Here is a 24,162-nt window from a genome sequence, read left to right as displayed (position 1 = left end):
AACTCTTTAACCAAATGGAGTAACAGTAATCATTCATGGCAACTTGATCCCTAACGAGACAGACTATGGTTACAAACAGACACTGAAGTCAGTCAGATTTGACTTTTCATTTTAGCTCAATTCATAATCTTGAGCAAGTTTCCTAACTTCTCTCTTAGTTTCTTCATCAGCCAAATAGGGATAATAATAGCATCTACCAATGAGAAATTCATGTTGGGCATTTGGCACTTACTTGGCACAAAACGACTCAAGAAATGCCAGCCATATATCAACAATGGTGAGCAAATCCTTATGACCTAAATTTCTAAATAGCCAGGATTCTAGGTCCTTAATTACCTTTATAAAAACCATAACTAAACACTACAGTTTAGCTCACTGATTTTCCAGTTTTAAAATTTTCTACCAACTTTGCTAGACATTAGGTGATTCATATCTTTTCATATTAAATTGGTTGTTAAGCAAAGAATATGATAAGCCAACAGATCAGTTCACTTTGTATTTCTTCAGAATCCCAAATAGTTTCTTAGGAGTAGGATGTGAATCCATTAAATCTTTCAAGACATTCTTATATAATTTCTAGCACCTTGCAATATAGAAGGGGCTCAATACATTCGTTTGGATTTAGAGGTGGATTAATGTATGTTACAGTCATTCCTAACAGAGGTGGTAGGAATCTTAAGGGCCTAGTTTGACCAGTTAGTTGATGTTTAATCCCATCAACATGTCAGTCTCAGCCAGAAGTTATCTGGATCAGAGCTTGTTGATTAATCTCCAGTGACAGAAATTCATTCTTCTAAGGGCAGTGCATTTTTGCTTTGGGTTCCATGCCTCTGAAATTTGCTGTGAATTAGTTCTCTCTCTGAGCTTACCTTGAAGCCAGACTCAGAATTTCATCACATCCCCAGGGTAATATTGTGAAATACATATTTGTTGGTCTTCATGCTGTTTCCTGGAATACATACAGCTCCTAAAATCTTTAGACTCTCTGGAGCGATGACTGTCTTTGTATGCTAATAGGATGACTAGTGGCTAGGGGTCCTTAGGCAGCTTCAGAATGGGGACAGGTCACTGAAAGGCCAGGCATGATGAGAGGGTTGGGACTTTTCAGTGCCACCTCCCCAACATCTTGGGAGGAGAGAGGCTTAAGGTTAATCACCAATGGCCAGTGATTTCATCAAGCATGCCCCCATGATCAAGCCTCAGTAAAAACCCAAAAGAACTGGGTTCAGAGAGCTCTGGACAGCTGGACACATGGAGGTTCCTGGAGGGTGGTGTCCATGGAAAGGGCATGGATCTTTCCTGCCCTTCCTGCATACCTTGCTCTATGCATTTCTTTCATCTGAGTGTTTATCTGTATCATTTAAAATAAATGATAAACATATGTAAAGTATTTCTGTGAGTCACTGTAGCAGATCGAACTGAAAGAGGGGATCTTGGGAACCTTGATTTATAGCCAGTTAGGCAGAAGTACAGGTCACAAGCTGGCATTCATGACTGGCATCTGAGGTTGGGGGCAATCTTGTAGGACAGAGTCTTTAACCTGAGGAATCAGACACTCCTTTTAGGTAGTGTCAGAATTGAATTGAATTATAAGACACCTAGCTGGTGTCCACTGCAGAATTGCTTGGGGTGTAGTGAGAAAACCTCACACATCTGGTGTCAGAAGTGTTGTACTGAAAAAGAAAAAGCACTGGGTTTTTCTGATACTCCTTACCTAGAGGGCAGCTCCAATTTCACAAATCCTTATGTTGGGGCTTAGACGTTGACACTCCCAGCTGGGTACGGTGGCTTATGCCTGTAATCCTAGCACTTTGGGAGGCTGAGGCAGGTGGATCACTTGAGGCCCACCTGCAGAGGGAAAAGGGAGAGTTTTCCCTTAACCCCACGCTTAGTCAGTGAAGTAGATTGTACTGAATATTACCTGTGGTGGTGGTTGTGTACTGAATATGTTGGAGAATTGCATACTTCACAGCAAAGTTTAATCGCAATCCTATGTAGGCATTTTTGAGTACCGTACTAAAGTCTCTTTCCATACAGACTAGAAACATTACCTCTTTTTATTGCTCTCTTTGCCCCAAGTTTAGGCTCTGAAATTCTCTATATTTTCATAACAATTCAGCTTAGTTCCTCGGCTAGTATAGCTCTCTCCAAACAAAAGCCACTCAGCTGGAGGAACTCATCCTTTTAGAAAGCAGGCCAGTGGCCATCTATTGTTATTTCCCAGGGATTGGCTGAAAACCACCAATTTGTAATGGTTTCTCTCTTCACCCCAGATGATCTACCCAAATGATTGCCCAAACAGAAGAGCCCCTGTTTTTTTTTTTTTTTTTTGTGGGGGTGGGTAGGGTAGGAATGTGGTGGTCAGAGAAGGGCATATGTAGAGAGGGGCACATGTGGTTGGGCTGCTAAAGAAAGTATAGTTTTCTCCATATTATATCTAATTTATAAATATTAGGTAACTGAGTGTTCTAAAAGAATTACTACGCTTCAATAAGTACCTAACTTGCTCCTAAATAGAAACAAAACATTTTTATAACAGCTTCATTGTTTTTATAATAGCTATAATTCACATATTATGAAATTCACCCTTTTAAAATGTACAATTCGATGGCTTTCAGTTTATTCACAATTATCACAACTATCTAATTCTAGAACATTTTCATCACCCCCAAAAGAAGTCCCTTACCCCTCAGCAGTCACTCCCCATTTTCCCCTCTCCCCAGCCCCTGGAAACCACTAATCTACTCTCTATCCCTATAGATTTGCCTATTCTGGAGATTTCATTTCCTTTTTGTGACTGACTTTTTTCACTTAGCATATTTTTAAGTATCATCTATGTGCAGAATGTATCAGTACTTCATTCTTTCTTATGGCCAAATAATATTCCATTGTATAAATATACCACATTTTGTTTATTTATTCATCAGCTGCTAGACATTTGGGTTATTTTCACTTTTTGGCTATTATGAGTAATACTGCTATGAACATTCATATGCAAGTCATTATGTGGACAAATGTTTTCATTTCTCTTGGGTATGCCTATCTAAGAGGGGGTTGCTGGGTCATCTGTTTAACTCTATGTTTAACTTTTTAGGGAAATGCCAAATTGTTTTCCAAAGTGGCTGCACCATTTTACATTCTCACCAGCAAGTATGAATGTCCCAGTTGGTGCACCCTCACCAACACATGTCATTGTCATTTTATTACGGCCATCTTAGTAGGTGTGAGGTGGTACCTACTGTGTTTTGATGTACATTTCTCTGTTGGCTAATGATGCTGAGCATATTTTCATGTGCTTATTCCCTTTTATATATCTTCTTTGGAGATTATCTGTTCAAATCATTTGTGCACTTTTAAAATGGGTTACTTGTGTTTTTATTGCTGAGTTGAAAGAATTCTTTCTATATTTTGAATGCAAGTCTCTTAGTAGATACATGATTTGCAAAATTGTTTTATGTTCCATAGGTTTTTCTAAATAGTAATTTGTATTTAGGCAACACTTGAATTATTCAGAAGTTAAAGATTAAGTATGGATATTATCCAAACCCTTTGCCTTTCTCCTGGATTTGTTCCAATTTGGAAAAATCAGTGCTTACAGCACATTCTAAAAACAGTACAGAGAGGAAAGAAAAAAGCACAGTGCTTCACAGAGAGAATGTGCTTGAAATGAATGAAGGAAATTTATGCATTTATTCCTGGTTCCTACCAATTGGGGGACTTGTCAAGTTCCTCTGGGGGACTTTCAGACCAGTGATATTCATCCTATAGCCAAAACATCCCCAAGGGAGCTACGAAGTACTCGAAAGCTATGCCTTTCTCTATGTGCATGCTGGATTATTCCACATGGATGTACTAAAGCATCACCACTATCACATGGGGATCCCCAGATTCTTCATGGCAAAAAAGTTTCATGTTCTGCTCCTCAAGTTCAAGAATCAATAACTTAAGAAAAAGAAAGAGCTGTTTTTGTCACTTCTGTGTTGATCCTATAGTGTTTACAATGGTCTGGGCATTTCTCTGTCATTTATGCTATGGGTGTTTATTTGGAGGTTCACTTTAGGGAATTTCATACTTACTTCAATTCCCCTGACCTTGGGGTGATTCCCACATTGTGGTTCCTTGTCCCCTTCATGCAGCACACAGCTGTGGAGGGGATGGACCTGACCGTGGAAGGGAGGCAGGTCACACTTGGCTGCCTGCCTGTTGGATCAGCTGAATCCATTCTGGAGACCTTGCAGCTGACACAGTCCCAGCTAGGCTGCCTGCACTTCCCCATTACTTCCAACAGTCTATCATCATTTTGTAACTGCATTTGACATAACCCTTTGTGTATCCTGAGCGTTGGCTCAAAAAAGAACAATTCAAAACTGGGAAGAATCAAAGGAATTCTAGCTGGGACTGCAGCTGAAACTGAAAAACCAAAGAAGGCATGTGTATGAAGGATGCAAGCTGGGTAAAGGAAGAACCACCAAGGGAATAAAGGCCTCACTTGCAACCTGATATAAACAGGGGTCTAAGTTTACACAGGCAGAGCCAGCTGCTGCTAGAGTTACTTGGCTCAATTACATACAGGGCATTGGCATCCAGGGCACTCATGTAGATGCCTGTAGGTATGCGTATGACATATATGTGGATGCGAGTCTCCGCTAACGAGGGAAACATCCCTGTGATTATGAGTATGCAAAATGGCCCCATTAGAGAGAAGGGAAAGTGAAAAGTATTTTTTTAAATTACTGGATTTCAGGAGTTAACATGCTTGTTGTCTCAGTATAGGTTGGAGAAAACAATTTCTAAATAGAAATAGCCATCTGTAATACCACATCATAGTATTTGTAGAATGCTTCCCCCCAATAATGAAAGTACTTTTAAGTATACATTATTGCTCATCATCACAACATTCCCATGAAGAAAAGAGGCTGTTTCACCAATTAGTCTGAGGCTTAGAAGTGAAGTGACTCTGTTCTGGAGGTCAGGGAACAAGAGATAGGTCACTGATACTTAGATCCCAGTTTGGAGCTAGGAACTAAATTGGACATTTCACATCTATAAATTCCTTCAGTCCCTATAATAGCCCCGTGAGGTTGTTGGCATTATAATTTCATAGATTAAAAAAAATTACCCAAATCACTGAGCTAATAATGGTAGAATCAGACTACATTTGTCTTATTTTACAGCCATATTCTTTTAGTCCTATGTTCTTATTTGCCAATTCTAATTGACTGAAGTCTCTTGCTTGGAGGGATGTGTGGATGCAATCAAAGCCCACACCCGGTTATTCTGGCTGATGCTAGTGGGATGGGAGGATTGGCTTCTCACATAGAACCTAACCCTCATTGTAGAATGAGTGAATGTGCAATAGGCCTCATTTCTAAGGGATTAAAGGAAGGCTTTCCATTATACACGGGTCTATATTTTGAGGGACCTATGGAAAGATTCAATAAAAAGGCAGCTCCTAACGACTGCATTTTAGTAATAGTTTTCCATCCTATCCTTTTTCTGCTGCAAGTATACTAGCCATGACTAATTTTCTCATTTCTCCCTGACCCTTGCCTGTTTTTTTCTTTGGTAGAAGGATTTCCTTCCTTAAAATGACATCTTCCTTTTATGTTAAAGGTGATTATTAATGAAATATGGAATGCAGCAGAAATACATTCCTGATGTGAGCAGTCAATCCACGTATGACCAGCAGAGTGGTAGATTATAGATAAGGTCGTTGACCTTGGAGATTATAGGCAAGTGTTGCCCACAATAGACAAAGGCAGGATCAGTGGTGCTTATATGAAAAGGGTAAACACATTTAACCAGAATTATACCACACCATGGTTCATGTTTTAATTGGGGGTATGACAAATATTCTTCAGTTTTCTGCTTTTACATACATATTTAAATTTTCAGTTTTCAGGACTGAGTTGACAGATTTAAAATTTGATTTTTATATATTAAAAAAGAATCCTTTCATTTTCTTTTGCCAATGACAGCTATGATGGACATAACTGTACCTTTCTCTACCAGGTTTTCACATACAGACAAACATAAGTCTCCCATCAGAGACCTCTGGGCTCATGATTTCACAGAGTAAAACCTGCTGAAGCCTTTGGAGGTGGATCCCAGTTAGTCCCAAACTTACCACACCACTTCACTTTCCAGTTTCGATTGGCATCCACTCCACGGCAGCGAAACCTTGAGTTCCTTGACCTTGTTTTTCTCCAAAATCGATCCTAGACATAATTAAGAAAACAGGTGCAGAGAAAAATACTTAAAAGGTTATTCATATGCATTTTAGTAGCTCAATCATCAATGAATGAATCATACTACCGAGCGGAGAGTTCTTCTGTGAATAGACAAGCCCAGGGAGTGAAAAAGAGGACTGGATTAGTAGCGGAGCTTCATGCTCCAATTTATGATCCAAACTTCCTATATTTTGCCTTTTCTTGGCCCCATTTCTTTATAGACAAAATTGAATGGGCTGGACTAGACGAGTGATTTTTTCACAATTTATTTGGAAGAAGAAATCTTTATTTATGTGAAATCTTCTGCAAAATCTAGATGTGAAAATGAAATCAAATACCAACAACAGCTCTGATCTGTAAAGGAGTGAAGGCCTCTTTTGCATCGCTATAGTCAATTAGCTGACTGCCCGTCCACCTTCCTTCCTGTCCTGGAAGTTAGTGACTCTGTTTTCCCTGATTTATTTAGTCCTCTTTTCAACTGGATAGGCAAAGTGACTTACATTGGTCCAACTGAAATGGTATCCATCGACGTTAAAAACAGGCATGATATAGAAATAGAGATGATTCAACATTTTTCTCATGGCTGGGTCACTCTTATATGTTAGAAGAGCCTAAAAGACAAAGGTAAGATTTTTCTTTCAAAGGTGAGATTTTTTCTTATAGACAAGGTCTTTGACCTTGGAGATTGGTCCCCAAAAAGGGAGGAAAAAAAGTGTGAGATTTCCTTTCTACCCATGAGAAATACCAAATACTGTGCTTTAAAAAGTAATAAGCTAATAGGAACTTTACTCTTTGACATCATAAATTCTCTGTTAATACTTCTGTCTGAATTAAACTCTTTATTACCAATAACCTTTTAGCAGAGTTGTTAAAAAAGATCAATTGGGCAGCCTCTTAATCATATTTAAGATCTGGCTAAATTTTTAGGCTGATTAAGAAAGCAACAACATAGATGGGCTTTTGTGGAACCACCTCCTTTTAGATTCCATTCAATTGTGGGCAAAATAATTACTAAATCTATTTGATAGCTTTGCACAATACTTCATAGCACAGAGCAGCTGCATGTCACTTAATTGCCTAATTAGTACCAGCCTCAAGCCTTGGAACTTACTGCATTGAGACTATTCTTTTCTCCTTACTTTTCTATAAAAAATTTAATGAACAATAGAACATCTTTGCTATTTTTATTGTGGCTCCTTTGAAGTCTTGCTCTTGTGATTAGCTTTTACTTAAATCGTGCCTGACCCCAAGTCTGAAGATGCTGCACTACAGGTTGGCCTCAGATAGAAAAGCATTGTATGTGTTTTCGAGAAGACAGACATTCTGAAATAACATTTATGGAATGAACTTTTTAAAAAGTTCTTTTTGATGCATATTTGTCCTTGTTTTTCTCCAAAATCAATCCTAGACATAATTAAGAAACAGGTGCATAATTAAGAAAACAGAATATCTTAGAGGAGCACACAGGAAATTTGTAACAGTGGTTGTCTTTGTGGAGGGGACTGGGGGACAATGTGTGGGAAGGAGAATTACCTTTCATTTTATACCTATTTGGATTGTTTGCATGTTTACCATATTAAAAATACAATTCAGATAAAATAACTTGTTTAAAAAACCCCACTTTATTGGGGTATCATTGACATACTAAGAGTCGTACATATTAAATTAATGTATACAACTTGATGCATCTTGAGATAAGTATATACCCGTGAAACCATCACCATAATTTATGCCATAAACATACCCATCACTTCAATAGTTTCCTCCTGCTCTCTTTATAGATTATCATTATTGTTTTTTGTGATAAGAACACTTACATAAGCTCTACCCTCTTAGGAAATTTTTAAGGGTATAATACAGTATTGTTAACTACAGGCACTATGCTGTACAGTTGATCTCCAGGACTTACTCAACTCACATAACTAAAACCTTGTACCTTCCTGTTACCCCTCCCCAAATAAAAGAATTCTAAAATTGTGTATAAACCTCCTCGGAAAATTAAATCCTTAAAATTTCAAACTTCTTTTACATCTAGTTAAGTAGGATTTCTGAACCCATCATAAGCAGCATTCCATATTTACATGGTAAGAATTCTATTGATAGAGAGAAATCTAATAATACAATTTGTTAGGAACTATCACTATCTTAGAAATAATATTGAAAATATAGGGATACACTCAAGAACATAAGAGTTAAATACAATCGTATATATAATTTAAATATCTATGAGAGTAACACAAGTTTATAAACATTAATACCCTTCTCTCTTGTTCTTTTGTTTAAGACTCAATAATAATTTGTTGGGCAACTTTAACTTCAAAGGGACTTTTCTATATGCTTGAATTTGTATTAATTACCTGAACCCTCAAACTAGGGAGAAATCCCTAGTATGCAATCAGTTGTACAAATCCTGGAATTTTTTCCCCAGGTAAATGGAGATTCCTCAATGCCTGGATGAAGTCTCCTACTGGGATGGCAGGGACAGAGCTACATGGTTGGCTACATTCTTCCTTAAAGTTCAGTAGCTGTCCATACCACTCTAGAGAGGAAGAGAAAAGAGATGGCAGAAGAAAGGAGCTGGGGCAACAAGGCAGGAAAAGTGGGGTAGGAAAAAGCCATGGTAATTTCTCTCACTCCTTTTCTAACATTAGGGACTACAGCTCTTTCATCTCAGTCCAAACTGAGGAGGTGTCATCTTTTCCAAGCATGGATGTTAGTACCTACATGGCCAACTGGTCTAGAGACCTGCATGGCAATGCTTGCATCTTATTCTGTCTTCTCCAGTGCAAGTGACCTTCATAGCTTTATATTTAAAATAAATTGCTAACTTCCTTTTGGAAAATAACATATTTTAAGCAAATAGCAAAAATACAGAGAAGTCTATCACACCTACGAGCCCACCAATAAATCTTGTCATATTTAAGAAAGCTTTAAAAAATGGAGACATTATAAACAAAAACTCCCTTTTGATTACTCCCTGATCCCATTTTCTTTCCTTCCACCAAGGTAATCCCTATTCTGCTTGACATTATCCTTTCCATGCATGATTGTATGTATTACTACATATATATGTGGCATGAGAACAATGTATGATACTGTGTGTATGCTTTAACATTTTATGCAAATGAAATATGTTAATCTGTGGTCTGCTTTACTCCCAATATATTTTTCATATTTATTGAGGATTTATTTATTTTAACTGGTAAATGGCATTCCATTACAGGTAAATGCACAACTTATTTTGTTGATGGACAGTTAGATTGAATTTGGTATTTCACTGTTATAATAATGCAATAAATATTCTTGCACATTTCTCCTAGACATAGTTGAGTTTGTTTATAACATATAGTCAGGAATGGATTTGTTGGGTCATGGATTTACATGTTTTTAATTATATTAAGTGTTGCTGTTTTTTATTAAATCAGCAAGCACTCCCATCTGCAGTGAGTGAGACTGAATTAACAGGCTACCTATGCTAAAGAACAAGTTTCCATTTGTGGATGGAATTGCATTAATGCACTCTGGTCTATATCAGTTCGCCAAACTCACATCATGGTTTGTATAGAATCTGATGAGTCTGGTAGGATGTGTCTCCCCATGTTTTTTGAGTTCAAAATTATCTTGGTTATTTTTGACCCTTCTCTCTTCACATTAATTTTGAAATCAAGGAGGTTCTGTTTTATACTTAGGTTGTTTTTGTCACTAATGTTTGTTGAATTTTAGTAAATGACTTTTTTTCCTCTACTGTCATAATCATTTGGTTGTTGTGATATGTCAATAAATAATTTTCTGTTGTTAAACCATCCTCGTTTTCCTGGGATAAGCCCATTTGGTTATGATGTGTATTTTTAACACATTGGCTGGATTCAGGTTGCTAATGCAGTCAAACACTGTATAACAATGATTTGGTCAACAATGGATTGCATATGCCACTGTGGTTCCACAAGATTATAATGGAACATAGAGAGAAATCTGATATCCGACACTTGATATTTGTGTTGCAGATCAATAGGGAAAATGACACATTCAGTAGTGGTGGTGAGGCATTTGGTTTTCCATATGAAAAAAAAATACGACCCAGGTTTGCCTAAGTACACTCTATGTTGTTCACACAATGATGAAATTGCCTAATGACACATTTCCCGAACGTATCTCTGTTGTCAAGCAATGCATGACTGCATTAACATCTGCATTGCTACATGAGCTAAGCATATGATTTTCTTTCTTATTTTGTCCTTATCTGGTTTTGCTACAAGGGTTATATTACCTGATGGTGATTTGGGGGTGTTCTAATATAAACATTATATTTATGGAATATTTTTAATATATTTGAATTATTAGTTCCCTGAATGGTAGAAACTCAGTTCTAAGACCGTTTATGCCTAGAGCAGAAGCTAATGAAATATAAAACAAAGATGTACTAAGAAAGATGTATCTTTATCATTTTGTTGTTGTTGACTTTACAATTTTCTTTTTTAAGATATGGTCTTGCTCTGTCACCCAGGCTGGAGTTCAGTGGTTCAATCATAGCTCGCTGCAGCCTCGAACTCCTGGGCTCAAATGATCCTCCTGCCTCAGCCTCCCAAGTAGCTGGGACTATAGGCAGGAGCTACTTGGCTAAATACTTAATTTTTTATTGTTTGTAGAGACAGGGTTTCCCTATGTTGCCCAGGCTGATCTTAGGCTCCTGGGCTCAGGCAATCCTCCCTCTCAGCTTCCTAAAGTGCTGGGATTACAGGCATGAGCTACCAGAGCCTGTCATTCACACTTTTGTTCGTTTTCTAATTTCTTGAATGGAAAGACTGACTCACTAACTCAGAGACTTTATTCTTTTCCTTGATTTAAATTTTAAGTGTTTTTGTTTCTAAATATGTGGGATAATTTTTTTGTAAATAAATGATTTCTGACAACTGCATTACAGTTAGAGAATGTGGTATTTTTAACAGATTATTTGGTATTTGTTGATACTTGCTTTGTAGACTAGAATATATTCAATTTCTGTGAATGTTCCAATTGTGCTTGAAAAAACATACATTCTGTAATTATTGGGTAGAGATAGTATATGTGTTTATTGGATGAGGTTATTAGTTATTGTTTGTATCACCTACATTCTTACTAAGACTTTGTCTGCTATCTTAACCACTGAGAATTGTGTTAAAACCTCATATTGTTATTTTGGCCTTATTGATTTTTCTTACATGTTGTCAATTTTTGTTTTATATATTTGGAGGTCATTAGCATCATTAAAAATTTTTTCATTTCTAAATAATATATGAATCAAAGAAGCTGCTCTGTAGTATTCTATTCTGGAAACAGTTTAATTTCCAAGACTTGTCAGATCGTGTTCTTCCTCTGACAAACAAGCAGGTGTCATTGTATTGCATATGCTATATTTGTGATTTTTATAACTCTCTAAGAATTGCAGCTATTCCCCATCTGGTCACACAAGCAAGAATCATCACTAGGCGATGACTGTTAAATACTGAACGGGATGTTTGGGAGAACTCCTTGCTTGAGTGCCTTAAATAATAGAACACAGATCATTTCTCTTTTATGGTTTGGGTGGGGGTTTCTAGAAGAATCATGACATCTATTTCCTATTATTCTAACATAACCATGAAGAACACAGGGGTGTGCTTTTCTTCTAATGTGTAGAAATATTTTTAGCAATCAATGCACACCCCCCATACACATTGAAAAGGAGGTGCCCAATAATCAAGTTGCATCTGGACCTACAAAGTTTAATTTCTTTATTACTATTGTTGCTTATGAGGAAGACTTAAGCAGTCAGGATCTGAAAGCCAGTCGCAAAACAATGCACCACACGCCTCAGTGTGGCGGTCCCTAGGTACTGCATCACCTTACTTCAATGTATTTTAAACAGGCTTCACCAAACCGATTTTTTCAATTAAAAGATATCAAAGAAAGTTTTTAGTGTTACCTTCTGCCAGGCAAATGGTAAATTTGGAACTGATTGGGGCGTTTCTGATGTTAATTAAGAAAGACACAGAATGAATCTATTTGGTATTCACCATCTGCCAAGACTGTTTTGGCTTCTGCATACATATGTACATGTTATATATCAGAATTCACCAAATAAACTTTGGTTAAAATCAAAGACAAATTTTGCCATGACTAACACCTTCGTGTGGAATGACAAAGGGAGGTAAAGGGTTTTCCACCGTTTCAATGTTTTTGGTTTTATGTGGTTGAATGTTGCTTTCTTAGAGGTCATCACAGCATGGAATATGGAGAGCATTTTTTTGAGGATTGGTGTTAATGGCTTTTAAAAAGGTAGCTTTAAAACTTTCCTCTATTTTTATCCTAGAATCACTGCAGAGGACCTAAAAATAACCACACATCTAATGCAGGACACACTGGCAGAACGAAGCCTGTTACAGCTAAGGCCAAAGAAAGGGGCACAGCCACCATCAAGCTGAAGACCAGCTACAGCTGAACTGAACAGGAATATCACTTAGGACAGGTAAACAGTGCGGCATCAAAGTGGGTGCATCTCAACACAAAGGAGGCATTTAAAATTCAATACCAGGAGAATTAATTAGAGTGGGGGAGAGTTGACAGGGAAGTTTTTTTTTTTATTTTAAAAAGGGAGTTTAATCTATAAAGACAGATGACATCACACTATAAGATGACCATTAAAGACAAAATGGTCAACCAAATAACAGTTTGAAAGTAACATGAAGAAAAGGCACCATAAACGAAGGGTGAAAAACTAAAAATCATCTCCTAATCTTTAATTATACTTAGAACCACACAGAGTGACTAATAATAGGGCAGGTAAAGACTAGAAAATGTTGTCAATTAAGCTACATCTTCTAATAAGAGACATAAATATTTGAAATGTTTTGTGTCACCAGGAAGAATATACTATTAGATACATGTCTACTCTTTTTCCTAAGTAATGCCACTTCACATTTCACACAGAGATAGCCTAACAACAGTGGTTTGTTGGTTGTATTTGCTCATGAGAAGAAGCCAGGACAACTTTGGTATTATGAAGATCTGCTCTGTAAGCATATTTTACCTACCAAAAATGAAAGTACAGTTGTCTTCACTTTGCATGGCTTTGTTATACATAGATTTGTTATTGTACTTAATAACACCAGTCCTCCCACAAAAGTGTAAGTTTCCGTTTCCACTGCTTGATCTCCAGTCTACAAATCACTGTATAAATAAAAATGAGCATCAAGATCTGTGATCCATTATATCCAGACTTTCTTTGAAAGTCTGTCAGTGGGTGGTTGGTCACTGCACGTCCTGTAATCAGTTTATACACAGACAGCAAAGTGTGTAGCTGTGTTGCGTCCTTGTTTCTTGGTGATAAATCTACAAGTTAGTTTACAATAATGGATGATGGAAAGAAGAAATTGTCCAACTAAGGTGAAAGTGCGGCAAAGAAATGAAAAGTACTAATGCTGGAGGTGAGATCTGAACCAAATGTAAATGGAGCTTAGAACAAACAGCTGATTAGGAATGTTGACACTGCACCATTCAGCTCTAGATATGCAGCCACAGGAATACAGTGAGCACCAACTTACCAATACAGATGAGGCCAGTGGTTGGGATGAAAAGAATGATGATGCTCCAGAAGAAGGGACCTGGGAACACTTAACATTAAAGGAACTCTAAGATATTTCATGACATTGAAAGTACAAAGGAAAAAAAATATTGGAAGCTGATTCAGTGAAGAAAGGAGTATGACAATCTGCCAAGGCAATTTTTTAAATGAAAGATGCTCACTGCATGTTGTAAGTTATACAGAGAGAAGATGATGAGCACAATCCAAACTTCCCTTTATAAGGTGTTATTTTTTAAAAAAGAAATAAGGCATTTGAATTCTCAGTATTGCTCATGATTTAAAATACAGCATACTAAATATTAGTTTTACCAGTTAAAATAATTTCCCAATACAGGTATAACAGAGTAAGAGAGCTTTTAACATTTCGACAAAAGCTCAGGATCATGGAACAAACAATTTCTCTCGTTGATGATGAAGACTGCTCTGTCCTGCTTCAGCTTGCGTGGTCACTTTTAGAGTCCGGTGCTACTGTGAAAAGCAAGCATTGTCCGTCTTCACAATGGCCAGAACACTCTCTATTATTAGGTAGTGGAGTACAACTGATGCCATGGATTTCAGTTTAATTAAACTGAAACTAAACAAATAATAATGAAAACTCTGCTATGTTCAGGGCATTGTAAATCGGATAGAAGGGGAGAAAGAGATAGGTTGGAGGATGCGGAGAATTAAGGAGATTGGGGAGAGTGTGGATGGGAAGAACACGGGGAACTAACGGTACTGAAGGCCAGGAAAAAGAAAACCAAAATATGGTAATTACTTAGAAAGGCAGTGAACCAAAGCCAGACAATTTAAAAAATGAAGATCATTTTCATACGATGAGCTGTTTTCCATTACGTAATTAAGAACAAAGAAGTGTTTGCTTACTCAGCTGAATTCATTAGATACTTGATCTGGGCTCAGTAACCTTCTCAATTATTTATTCCCTGTTTTTTGGCACATACATGTAATTTAAGTTCTCTTCTTAAAAAGGTTTATTTTTAGTGATCTATTTCTTAACCAAGACCTTAGTGTTTTATCCTACATCTGAGGGCTTATATTTTACTTTTAATGAGCAGCAATACATAATGAGACTGAAAGAGATGATTATCCAAAAGGACTATTCCCTGGAGAGCTTTTGGATTCTGGGAGACAACCCTTCCCTTTCTGGAAAGCATTCCTAGTTGGAGGACTTCCGCTACAACCACAGCTGTAAGTTATTCTTAGAGCTCTGTCCTAAACACACAACCCTCCATAGCCCTCACATATTACTGTTTACTCTGCCTGGAAAATAACCTGCTTCCCTGAAAGGCTCCTATTATTTTTATTTGAATCATCTGCATAGTACATCTGAATCACATGCCAGATGTTGGCACTAGGATTAGCCATCACTGCAGTGCCGAGTGTAGATGGGCAGGAAAGTGCAATGGAGATGGTTTTCCAATAATCAAATGGCCTGGAAGGGTGAGGTTTCACATTACGTAGACAGCAGACAAAAACCCTGGCTCTCACCTGGAGAACCAAGGATGTTTTACTGCTGCTTTTCTGTAACAGGATCAAATTAGATCCACCTGTATATCACACATCTTCAATGTCTGGCAGAACTTTCCGTTTCAGACCATTTTAGTCCCAAACATTTTGTTGCAAAACCTTGCTTTATCTTTGGTCTGCCACTTTGGTCTGCCAGCTGCTGATTCTAAAATACCTGTAGAAATAGATGACTCGAGCATAACGGAGTTTAGTGTGAGAATGAAATGTTTTCAGTTTTGTCTGGGTTTAATTTATTTTAAAAATAGTCATTTTTGGTCCTGTTTAACACAGAAAATTTTGGGAAATTCAGAAAAGCGTAAAGAAGAAAATAAAAATTACCCATAATCCTCTCCTTTTTTAACAGTTGGCATATTTTTCAGGTATATATCTATATAGCTTTCAGATATAGATTTTGCAAAATTGAAATTATATTGTCCACGCTGTTTTTTTTTTTAAACATAGCAACGGGTCATGAAGAGTGTCCTTCATCAATAGATACTCCACTAAAATATTTTTATGTAGTCAGGGCTATGTATGTATCAGTTATTCCTTTATGCCTTCCTTTTTTGCTTTTATGCATGGGAGTGTCTTTATTTCCAAATACATATTTCCCTGAGTTACTTTCTTAGTATTATACAAATAACGAGACTGGTCAAATTCATCCCAGCAATGTAGCATTATCTGAGGAAAGAACGGAAGGGCTGTGCATAACCCTGGGCCAGCAAGCACCAGAAATGGCTTGGGATACTACTCAATCTGGGAGGTGGATGATCTCAAACTAGCAGAAGTGAACAAAGCCCAATTGCCTCATTCAGTTGGAGGTTATTCTGAAAAATGAAGCAAATGCTATTCCATCTGCATTGGCAACAAAGAATTAAAGTGGCCTTCCCACAATTAAAAAAACAAAAAGATGTAAAAATGAGCTGCCATTGAAAATTACTAGGCTATCCTAAATATAGATATGACTTGCCCCGAATTTGTACCAGGACCTCACTGGTATACTGCTACGATCTTCCATCCCTTGGCTTGTCTTTTCTTAGCAGCTTATGCAATACAGACAAGAAAAGTACTTACACCCAACTTTGTTATGGCGGACAAAATCACTGGAATTTATTCTTGGTTGCCTGCTGCCCAAATTAGGCCTGTGAATCAGGTATTTATTCATTTTGGCAGATTGCTCAATCTTTCACATCTTATCAAAGAGCATTCATTCTTTTGGTTCATGAGAATCCATGAGTTGGATAAGAACAGAGTTTTTGATTTTCCTTCCCTGTTACCCAGTAACCACAGTGTCTTAACATGGTCTGGCCTGGTGCATAGCAGTAGAGACTTGATAATTACTTGCTGAATAAATTAATCATTTCACCAGCTTAGTGTAGTGTTATGTTGGGTACTTCCCTTCAGACTCATGGTCCTGCCAACACTTCAACTGATGCTCCCCCAACTTCAATGATATCACCGATCTCTTGGGCATCTTATCTTTGACCTATCCTCCTCTTCTATTCCCATATCAAGCCAATCATCAATTCCTAAAGACTTGCTTTACGGCTGCCTTCTTTTGTGTCTGTGTCTCTTCTCCCCAGTAGAACTGCAAATGCATTGAGGAAAGGGTTAATGTTTTCTGTACTGTAGGACAGTACTTATGCCATTACAGGACTTAGCCTGCTGTCTTTGTATACAAAGAAGTACTCAATAAGCATTTGACAGAATAAACGAATATTTTCTTTGGACTTTCTTATATGCTTTTTTAACTTTCCATTCCTACATCCACTCTTCCTGTTTCTGTGTAGATTCCTGCCCTAGAAACTTCTAGTTAGTTGCCCTCACTCTGAGTTCTTTCTCCTTCCTTCCATCCATGTATCATTGCCTTTCACCTTTAAGCTCTGTGGCACATACTTTTTTGCTCCTTATCAGCATTTTCTTTTCTTTCATTTATTTATTTATTTATTTATTTTTTTAGAGAAGATCTCACTCCGTCACCCAGGCTGGAGTGCAGTGGTGTAATCATAGCTCACTGCAGCCCTGACCTCCTGGGCTCAAGTGATCCTCTGGCCTTGGCCTCCCAAAGTGCTGGGATTACAGGTGTGAGCCACTGCACCTGATCAGTGTTTTCTCATTTTACTTTAGTGACCAAACTCTGCTTGGCTTCCAAGGCTTACTATAATTTTTCAAGCAGTCTTATATGGCATTAGAGTCTGCTCACACAGACCAGAGATTGTTGCCTCACTAAATCTATGGCAACATACACATACCATGTTCATCCTCAACATTAATCTTTTCTCTTTCTTGGAATGCTTTCATTTATTTTCCTGATCAAATTCCAACTTCTCAGTCAAGGCTTGAGAATCATTTCCTCCACAAAGTTTCCCCAAACCTTGTTTTTTTTTTTTTAAGTCTTCATGGATTTTTCTGATTCCTTAATTCCTTCAGGCACTATAATCAGTACACTTAGGCCCCCAAAGACACACTATTTTATGTTATTTCCCGTACATAAATATTCCTCCTCAAATAGAGTGCAGACCCCTTGAGTGCAGGGACCATGATTTATACTTCTGTTGATGCCCGTAATACAAGAAGGGTACTAAAAATGCAGTGATCAACAAGAATTTGTTGAACCAATTAATATAAATATCTTCTGGGGGAATGCTATTTAACCCTAATTTAAAAAATAACAGCTTTATTGGGATGTAATTCATACACCTTACAATTCATCCTTTTGTAGTGTGCAATTTAGTGTTTTTAGTATATTTCCAGAGTTGTGCAACCATCACCACTTTATAATTTTATATTTTCCTTTTGTTTTCTTTTGAGATGGAGTACCGCTCTGTTGCCCAGGCTGGAGTGCAATGGCACTCTCTTGGCACACTGTAACCTCCGCCTTCTGGGTTCAAGCGATTCTCCTGCTTCAGCCTCCCCAGTAGCTGGGATTACAGGCATGTGCCACCAGGCCCGGCTAGTTTTTGTATTTTTAGTAGAGACAGGGTTTCACCATGTTGGCCAGGCTGGTCTTGAACTCCTGACCTCATGATCTTCTCACCTCAGCCTCCCAAAGTGCTGGGATTACAGGAATGAGCTACCACACCTGGCCTTGTACTTTCATTATCCAAAAAAAGAAGCCCATATCAATTTTTTTTTTTTTTTGACACAATCTCACTCTGTTGGCCAGGCTGGAGTGCAGTGGCACAACCTCAGCTCACTGCAACCTCTGTCTCCTGGGTTCAATCGATTCTTCTGCCTCAGCCTCCTGAATAGATGGCACTCCACCATGCCTGGCTAATTTTTGTACTTTTAGTAGAGACAGGGTTTCACCATGTTGGTTAGACTGGTCTCGAACTCCTGACCTCATGATCCACCCACCACAGCCTCCCAAAGTGCTGGGATCACAGGCGTGAGCCATCATGCCCAGCCAGAAGCCCATACTCCAGCTATCAACTCCACAATCCTATCATCTTCCCTCACCACAGGTAACCACTAATCTACATTTTTTTTTCCCCCAGAAATTCTCCGATTTGGGGCATTGCATATATATGGAATCAGGTAATACATAATCTTTTGTGAGCAACTTCTTTCATTCAGCATGTTTTCAAGATTCATCTATGTTGTAGCATATATTGGTACTTCATTTAGTGAGATATAATTCATAGAACATAAAATTAACCATTTTACAGTGTACAATTCGGTGGCTTTTAATATATTTGCAGTGCTGTACAATCATCATTATCAAGTTCTAGGACATTTCCATCACTCCAAAAAGAACCTGGTAGTGGTTAGTTCCAATTCCCTCTTACCTCATCCTCTTGCAACCACTAATCTGCTTCTCTCTGAACATTTCACACAAATGGAGTGATATGATATATAAGCTTTTGTGTCTGCTTTATTTCATTTAGCATAATGTCTTCAAGGTCCACCACTGCTGCATCTTAATACCTTCATTCCTTTTATGGCTGAATAATGCCCTATTGTATCATTATACCAATAAAAAAACATATTCATCAGCCAATGGCCACTTTTCGGTTACTATGAATAATGCTGCTATGAGCGTTCATGTACAACTTTCTGTGTGGATATGTTTTCAGTTCTCTTGGGTACACACATAGGAGTGGAATTTGGGGACCACATAGTAACTCTATGTTTAACTTTTGGAAGACCTGCCATACTGTTTTCGACCCTATTTTTAAGTTGGTAGTTTCCTCTACATTTTTTATTTTTTTGAGCCAGAGTCTTGCTCTGTTGCCCAGGATGGAGTGCAGTGGTGCAATGTCAGCTCACTGCAACCTCTGCCTCTTGGGTTCAAGCTATTCTCATGCCTCAGCTTTCTGAGTAACTGGGATTACAGGCACATGCCACCATGCCCAGCTAATTTTTGTATTTTTAGTAGATAAGGGGTTTCACCATGTTTCCAGGCTGGTCTTGAACTCTTGGCCTCAAGTGATTAACCTGCCTCAGCTTCCCAAAGTGTTGGGATTATAGGTGTGAACCATCCTCTACTTTTAAATTTAATTTTCAAGTCTATTAAGTTTTGTGAGTGTCCCTCTTTATAAGTATCTCCTTGCTGTCTATTCTCTTTGTTCCCTGGCCTCTGCCCATTCTCAGGTTTAAGTCTTTTGCTCTTCTGTAGATACCTGTTCACATTTGCAGAAAGATAACTTCCAAGTTCTGCATGTGCATCTCTGCTTTCTCCTTAAGTGTATCTATTCTAGTTTTCTTTCATTGATAAATTCTTTCTTCAATGAATTTGATGTCTGTATCATCCCTCTTGGCCCATGAAAAATTTAAGAAAACTTTAGTCCGGGTGTGGTGGCTCACATGTGTATACTAGCACTTTGGGAGGCCGAGGCGGATGGATCACTTGAGGTCAGGAGTTCAGGACCAGCCTGGCTAACATGGTGAAATCCCGTCTCCACTAAAAATACAAATATTATCAGTGTGTGGTGGTGCACGCCTGCAATTCCCGCTACTCAGGAGGCTGAGGCAGTATTGCTTGAACCTGGAAGGCAGAGGTTGCAGTGAGCCAAGATTGTGCCACTGCACTCCGATCTGGGCGATAGAGCAAGACTCTGCCTCAAAAAAAAAAAAAAAAAAAAAAAAAAAAAAAAAAAAAAAAAAAAAAAAAAAAAAAAAAAAAAAAAGAAAAGAAAAGAAAACAAAACTTTAATGCCAAAAGGTAATATTTCTTAAAATTCCTTTTTAATTTTGTGATGAAGGGAGCATCTGTGGTGCACATTTCCACAGTAAGTCCAGCATGTCTGTGCTTATCTTTTTTCTCTCCCCTCAAAGCCCTATGGCACCATAAATATCACATGATAACAGTTTTGATAAGCTGATATAAGCAAGCGTTCAACAAGAGAAAGATTTTGCAATCTAAGTGTACAAACCACTTATTTTCTTAATTCTGCTTACAAGCTTAAAAAAAGAGTTGTGCTCCAACCTGGGCAACAGAGCAAGACTCCGTCTCAAAAAAAAAAAAAAAAAAAAAAAAAAAAAAAAAAAAAAAAAAAAAAAAAAAAAAAAAAAAAACCAAAAAAAAAAAAAAAAAAAAAAAAAAAGACAAGACAACTTTAATGCCAAAAGGTAATATTTCCTAGTATGTGAATGTTAGGAAAGAAAGAGAGGTAGCATGTATTGCAAACAGAAAAGCGATGGCTCTACATTTTCCAAACAGAATTAAATGACTATCAACTTAAGAGACTATAGCCCATAAGTTTTGTGGTATATCTGGCATTTAAAAAATGTCTGTCAACTAGCAATTTATCAATATTTGTTGAAATAGTGAATTCATTTATGCAATTTGCAAAATAACAAAATAATGAAGCCCAATTTACCAGTCATTTAATTTGGGTGCTTTGCTTGTGTATCACTGTTTTCTGAGCTTTGTGTTTTCAAAATAGACATCCACAGATTAATCCACTAAATTGGAATGGGGGCAGAAGTGGAAGTGGCTCTCAGGGCATGGCATGGGACAGTCGTGCTGGCTGAAGAAGAGATGAACTTAATGGAGCCAGAGCCCTCTTAATACATCTGGTTTTCATGGCAAGGAGAGTCAGGGCCAGTTGATGAGGATTACACAGCCGGGAAGACAGAGCGGAGATGAAATTGACTGTTTCTCTAGGCAAGAGATAGCACCTGGTTCCAAAGAGAATGGAAACCAGGGGTATGAAGCCTGGCTATTATTTTTATATATTTGGAGATAAATGTAGGTCCACATGTAGTTATAAGAATACAGATAGATACCATATACCCTTTACCTATTTTCCCTATTGTTAATATCTTGCCAAACTGTAGTGTAATATTACCATTAGGGTATTGGCATTGATATGGGCAACATTTCCATCCACATACACATTCCTCATGTTGCTCTTTTACAGCCACATCCACTTTTCTTCTAACTCCACCCCTTCCCTAACCGTGAGCAGTCACTAATCTGTTCTCTATTTTCATAATTTTGTCATTTCAAGAACAATATATAAATGAAATAATAAAGTAGGCATTTAAGACTGGCTTTTTAATTCAGCATAATTCTCTGGAGACTCATCCAGGTTGCTGTATCAATGATCTGTTCCTTTTAATTGTTGAGTAGTTTTCCATGGTATAGATGTACTACAGTTTGTTTAACCATTTGCCTGTTGATGGATACTTGGGTTGTTTCCAGTTTTTAGCTATTATAAATAAAGCTGCTATAAACATTTGTGCACAGGTTTTTGAGTGAACATAAGTTTTAATTTCTCTGGGATAAATGCCAGGAGTGCAATTACTGGGTCATATGGTAGTTGCATGACCAGTTTGAAAAGATACTGCCAACTGCTTTCAAGAATAGCTCTACTGTTTTACATTTGCACCTGCAACATATGAGTGCTCTAGTTTCCTGCATCCTCACTGGTATTTGGTGATATAAATCTATCTATCTGATTATCTTTAGCCATTCAGATAGGTGTGCAGTGATAACTCATTGTGGCTTTAATTTTCTCAATGACATCTTTTTTGCATGTGCTTATTTACCATCTGCATGTATACACTTTGGTTAAATGTCTTTTCATGTCTTTTGCCCATTTTCTCATTGGATTGTTTGCTTTTCACTATCAAGTTTTGAGTTTATATATTCCAAATGAGTCTTTTATTAGATATGTGATTTGCATATCTTTTTTCCCAGTCTGCAGCTTATAATTTTCATCCTCTTAACAGTTTTTCCTAGGCAAAAGTTTAAAATTTTGATTAAGTTTGATAATGAACAGTGTATCTACTTCTTTTATGGAGCATGTTTTTGGTGTCAAATCAAAGAGCTCTTTGCCTTGGTTTTAGATCCTCAAGATCTTCTCCTGTGCTTTTTTTCCCCTAAAAGTTTTATCATTTTACATTTTAGATTTAAATTCATGATTGATTTTGAGTTAATTTTTGTATATGGTATGAGACTTAGACTCACATCTTATAAAAAAACAGAATTTTTTTTTTTTTGCAATGAATATCCAATTGCTTCAGCACCATTTGCTGAAAAGTCTGCTTTTCCACCACTGAATTGCTTTTGCGTTTGTGTAAAAAGTCAGTTGAGAATATTTGTGTGGATCTATTTTTGAGTTTCTATTCTGTTCCATTTATCTATGCCTATCCTTTCACCAATACCACACACGCTTAATTATTGAAGGTATGTGGTATATCCTGAAATCAGATAGAATGAATCCTCCCTCCCTTTTCATTCTTCTTTTCAAAATAGTTTTGGCTGTCCTACTTCCTTTGCCATTCCATACAGTTTTAAGAATAATCTTACCCATAGCTACAAAAAAGTCTTGCTGAAATTTTGATAGGAATTGTGTTAAATCTCTATAGCAGTTAGAGCAGAATTGCCATCTTTACTATTTTGAAATCTCCCAGTCCATGAATGTGGTATGTCTGTCTCTTCACTTAGATTTTATTTCACCAGCATTTTGTAGCTTTCAGCATGTAAATCCTGTACATTTTGTTAGATTTACACCTAAAAGTATTTCACTTTTTTGAGTAATTGTATATAATCTTGTATTTAAAAAATTCCAGTGTCCATGTGTTAATTGCTATTATGCGTATGGAAATAAATTGATTTTGTATGTTTATCTTATATCCTGTTGAAAGATTACCTCTCTATTTCTATAAGAGTTTTATCATGGATGTATGGTAAATTTAGTCAAATCCTTTCTCTGCGTCAACTGGTAAGATCATATAGTTTTTCTTCTTTAGCTTTTAATATAGTGGATTACAATGATTAACTTTTGAATATTAAACTGGGATTGCATTCCTGAAATAAATCTCACTTAGCCATGGTATATAATCATTTTTCTTGATTGCAAAATTCTGTTAATACTTTATTTAGGATTTATATATTTATTTTCAACAAGGATATTGGTCTGAGTTTCTTTTTCATGTGGTGTCCCTGGTTTTGGTATCAGGCTTCATAAAAAGAACCGGAAGTGTTCCAGCCTTTTCTATTTTCTGAAAAGACTGTGTTGAATTGGTGTTAATTCTTCTTTAAACATTTGGTAGAATTCTCCAGTGAAAGCTTCTGAGCCTTGAAATTTCTTTTCTGGGGAATCTAAAAATAAGAAACTAATATTTGTAATAGTTATAGGGATGGATATTCAAATTCTCTACTTTCTAATAGGTAAGTTGTAATAGTTGGTGTTTTTCAATTAATTAGTTCATTTTGTCTACACTGTCAAATTTATCTGGGTAGAATTATTTCCAGTATTCCCTTATTAACCTTTTCTATATCTTCAGAGTTTGTGGTGATATTCCATTTCATTCTTGATATTGGTAATTTGCTTCTTTTTTTTTTGTCTCTCATGCTAGAGCTTTGTCAATTTT

At 37.1% G+C, this 24,162-nt stretch overlaps 1 protein-coding gene across 1 annotated transcript in view; it reads right to left on the bottom strand.

Annotated features, from left to right (window-relative positions):
- The window catches only part of CPA6 (carboxypeptidase A6), a 320,090-nt gene that overhangs the window by 49,632 nt on the left and 246,296 nt on the right, over window positions 1-24,162 (bottom strand). Inside the window, exons 7-8 of the mRNA XM_017544873.2 lie at window positions 6,731-6,841; window positions 6,128-6,218 (exon numbers count right to left, since the gene is read on the bottom strand). Of these exons, the coding sequence (XP_017400362.1) occupies window positions 6,128-6,218; window positions 6,731-6,841 (202 nt within the window). The remainder of the gene's footprint in view (window positions 1-6,127; window positions 6,219-6,730; window positions 6,842-24,162) is intronic.

The sequence above is a fragment of the Cebus imitator genome, unplaced genomic scaffold (genome assembly GCF_001604975.1).
Source record: "Cebus imitator isolate Cc_AM_T3 unplaced genomic scaffold, Cebus_imitator-1.0 Scaffold9, whole genome shotgun sequence".
In the NCBI taxonomy this organism is placed as follows: Eukaryota; Metazoa; Chordata; class Mammalia; order Primates; family Cebidae; genus Cebus; species Cebus imitator.
The sequence above is the reverse complement of the archived record's forward strand: the minus strand, read 5'-3'. Positions and strand labels throughout refer to the sequence as shown.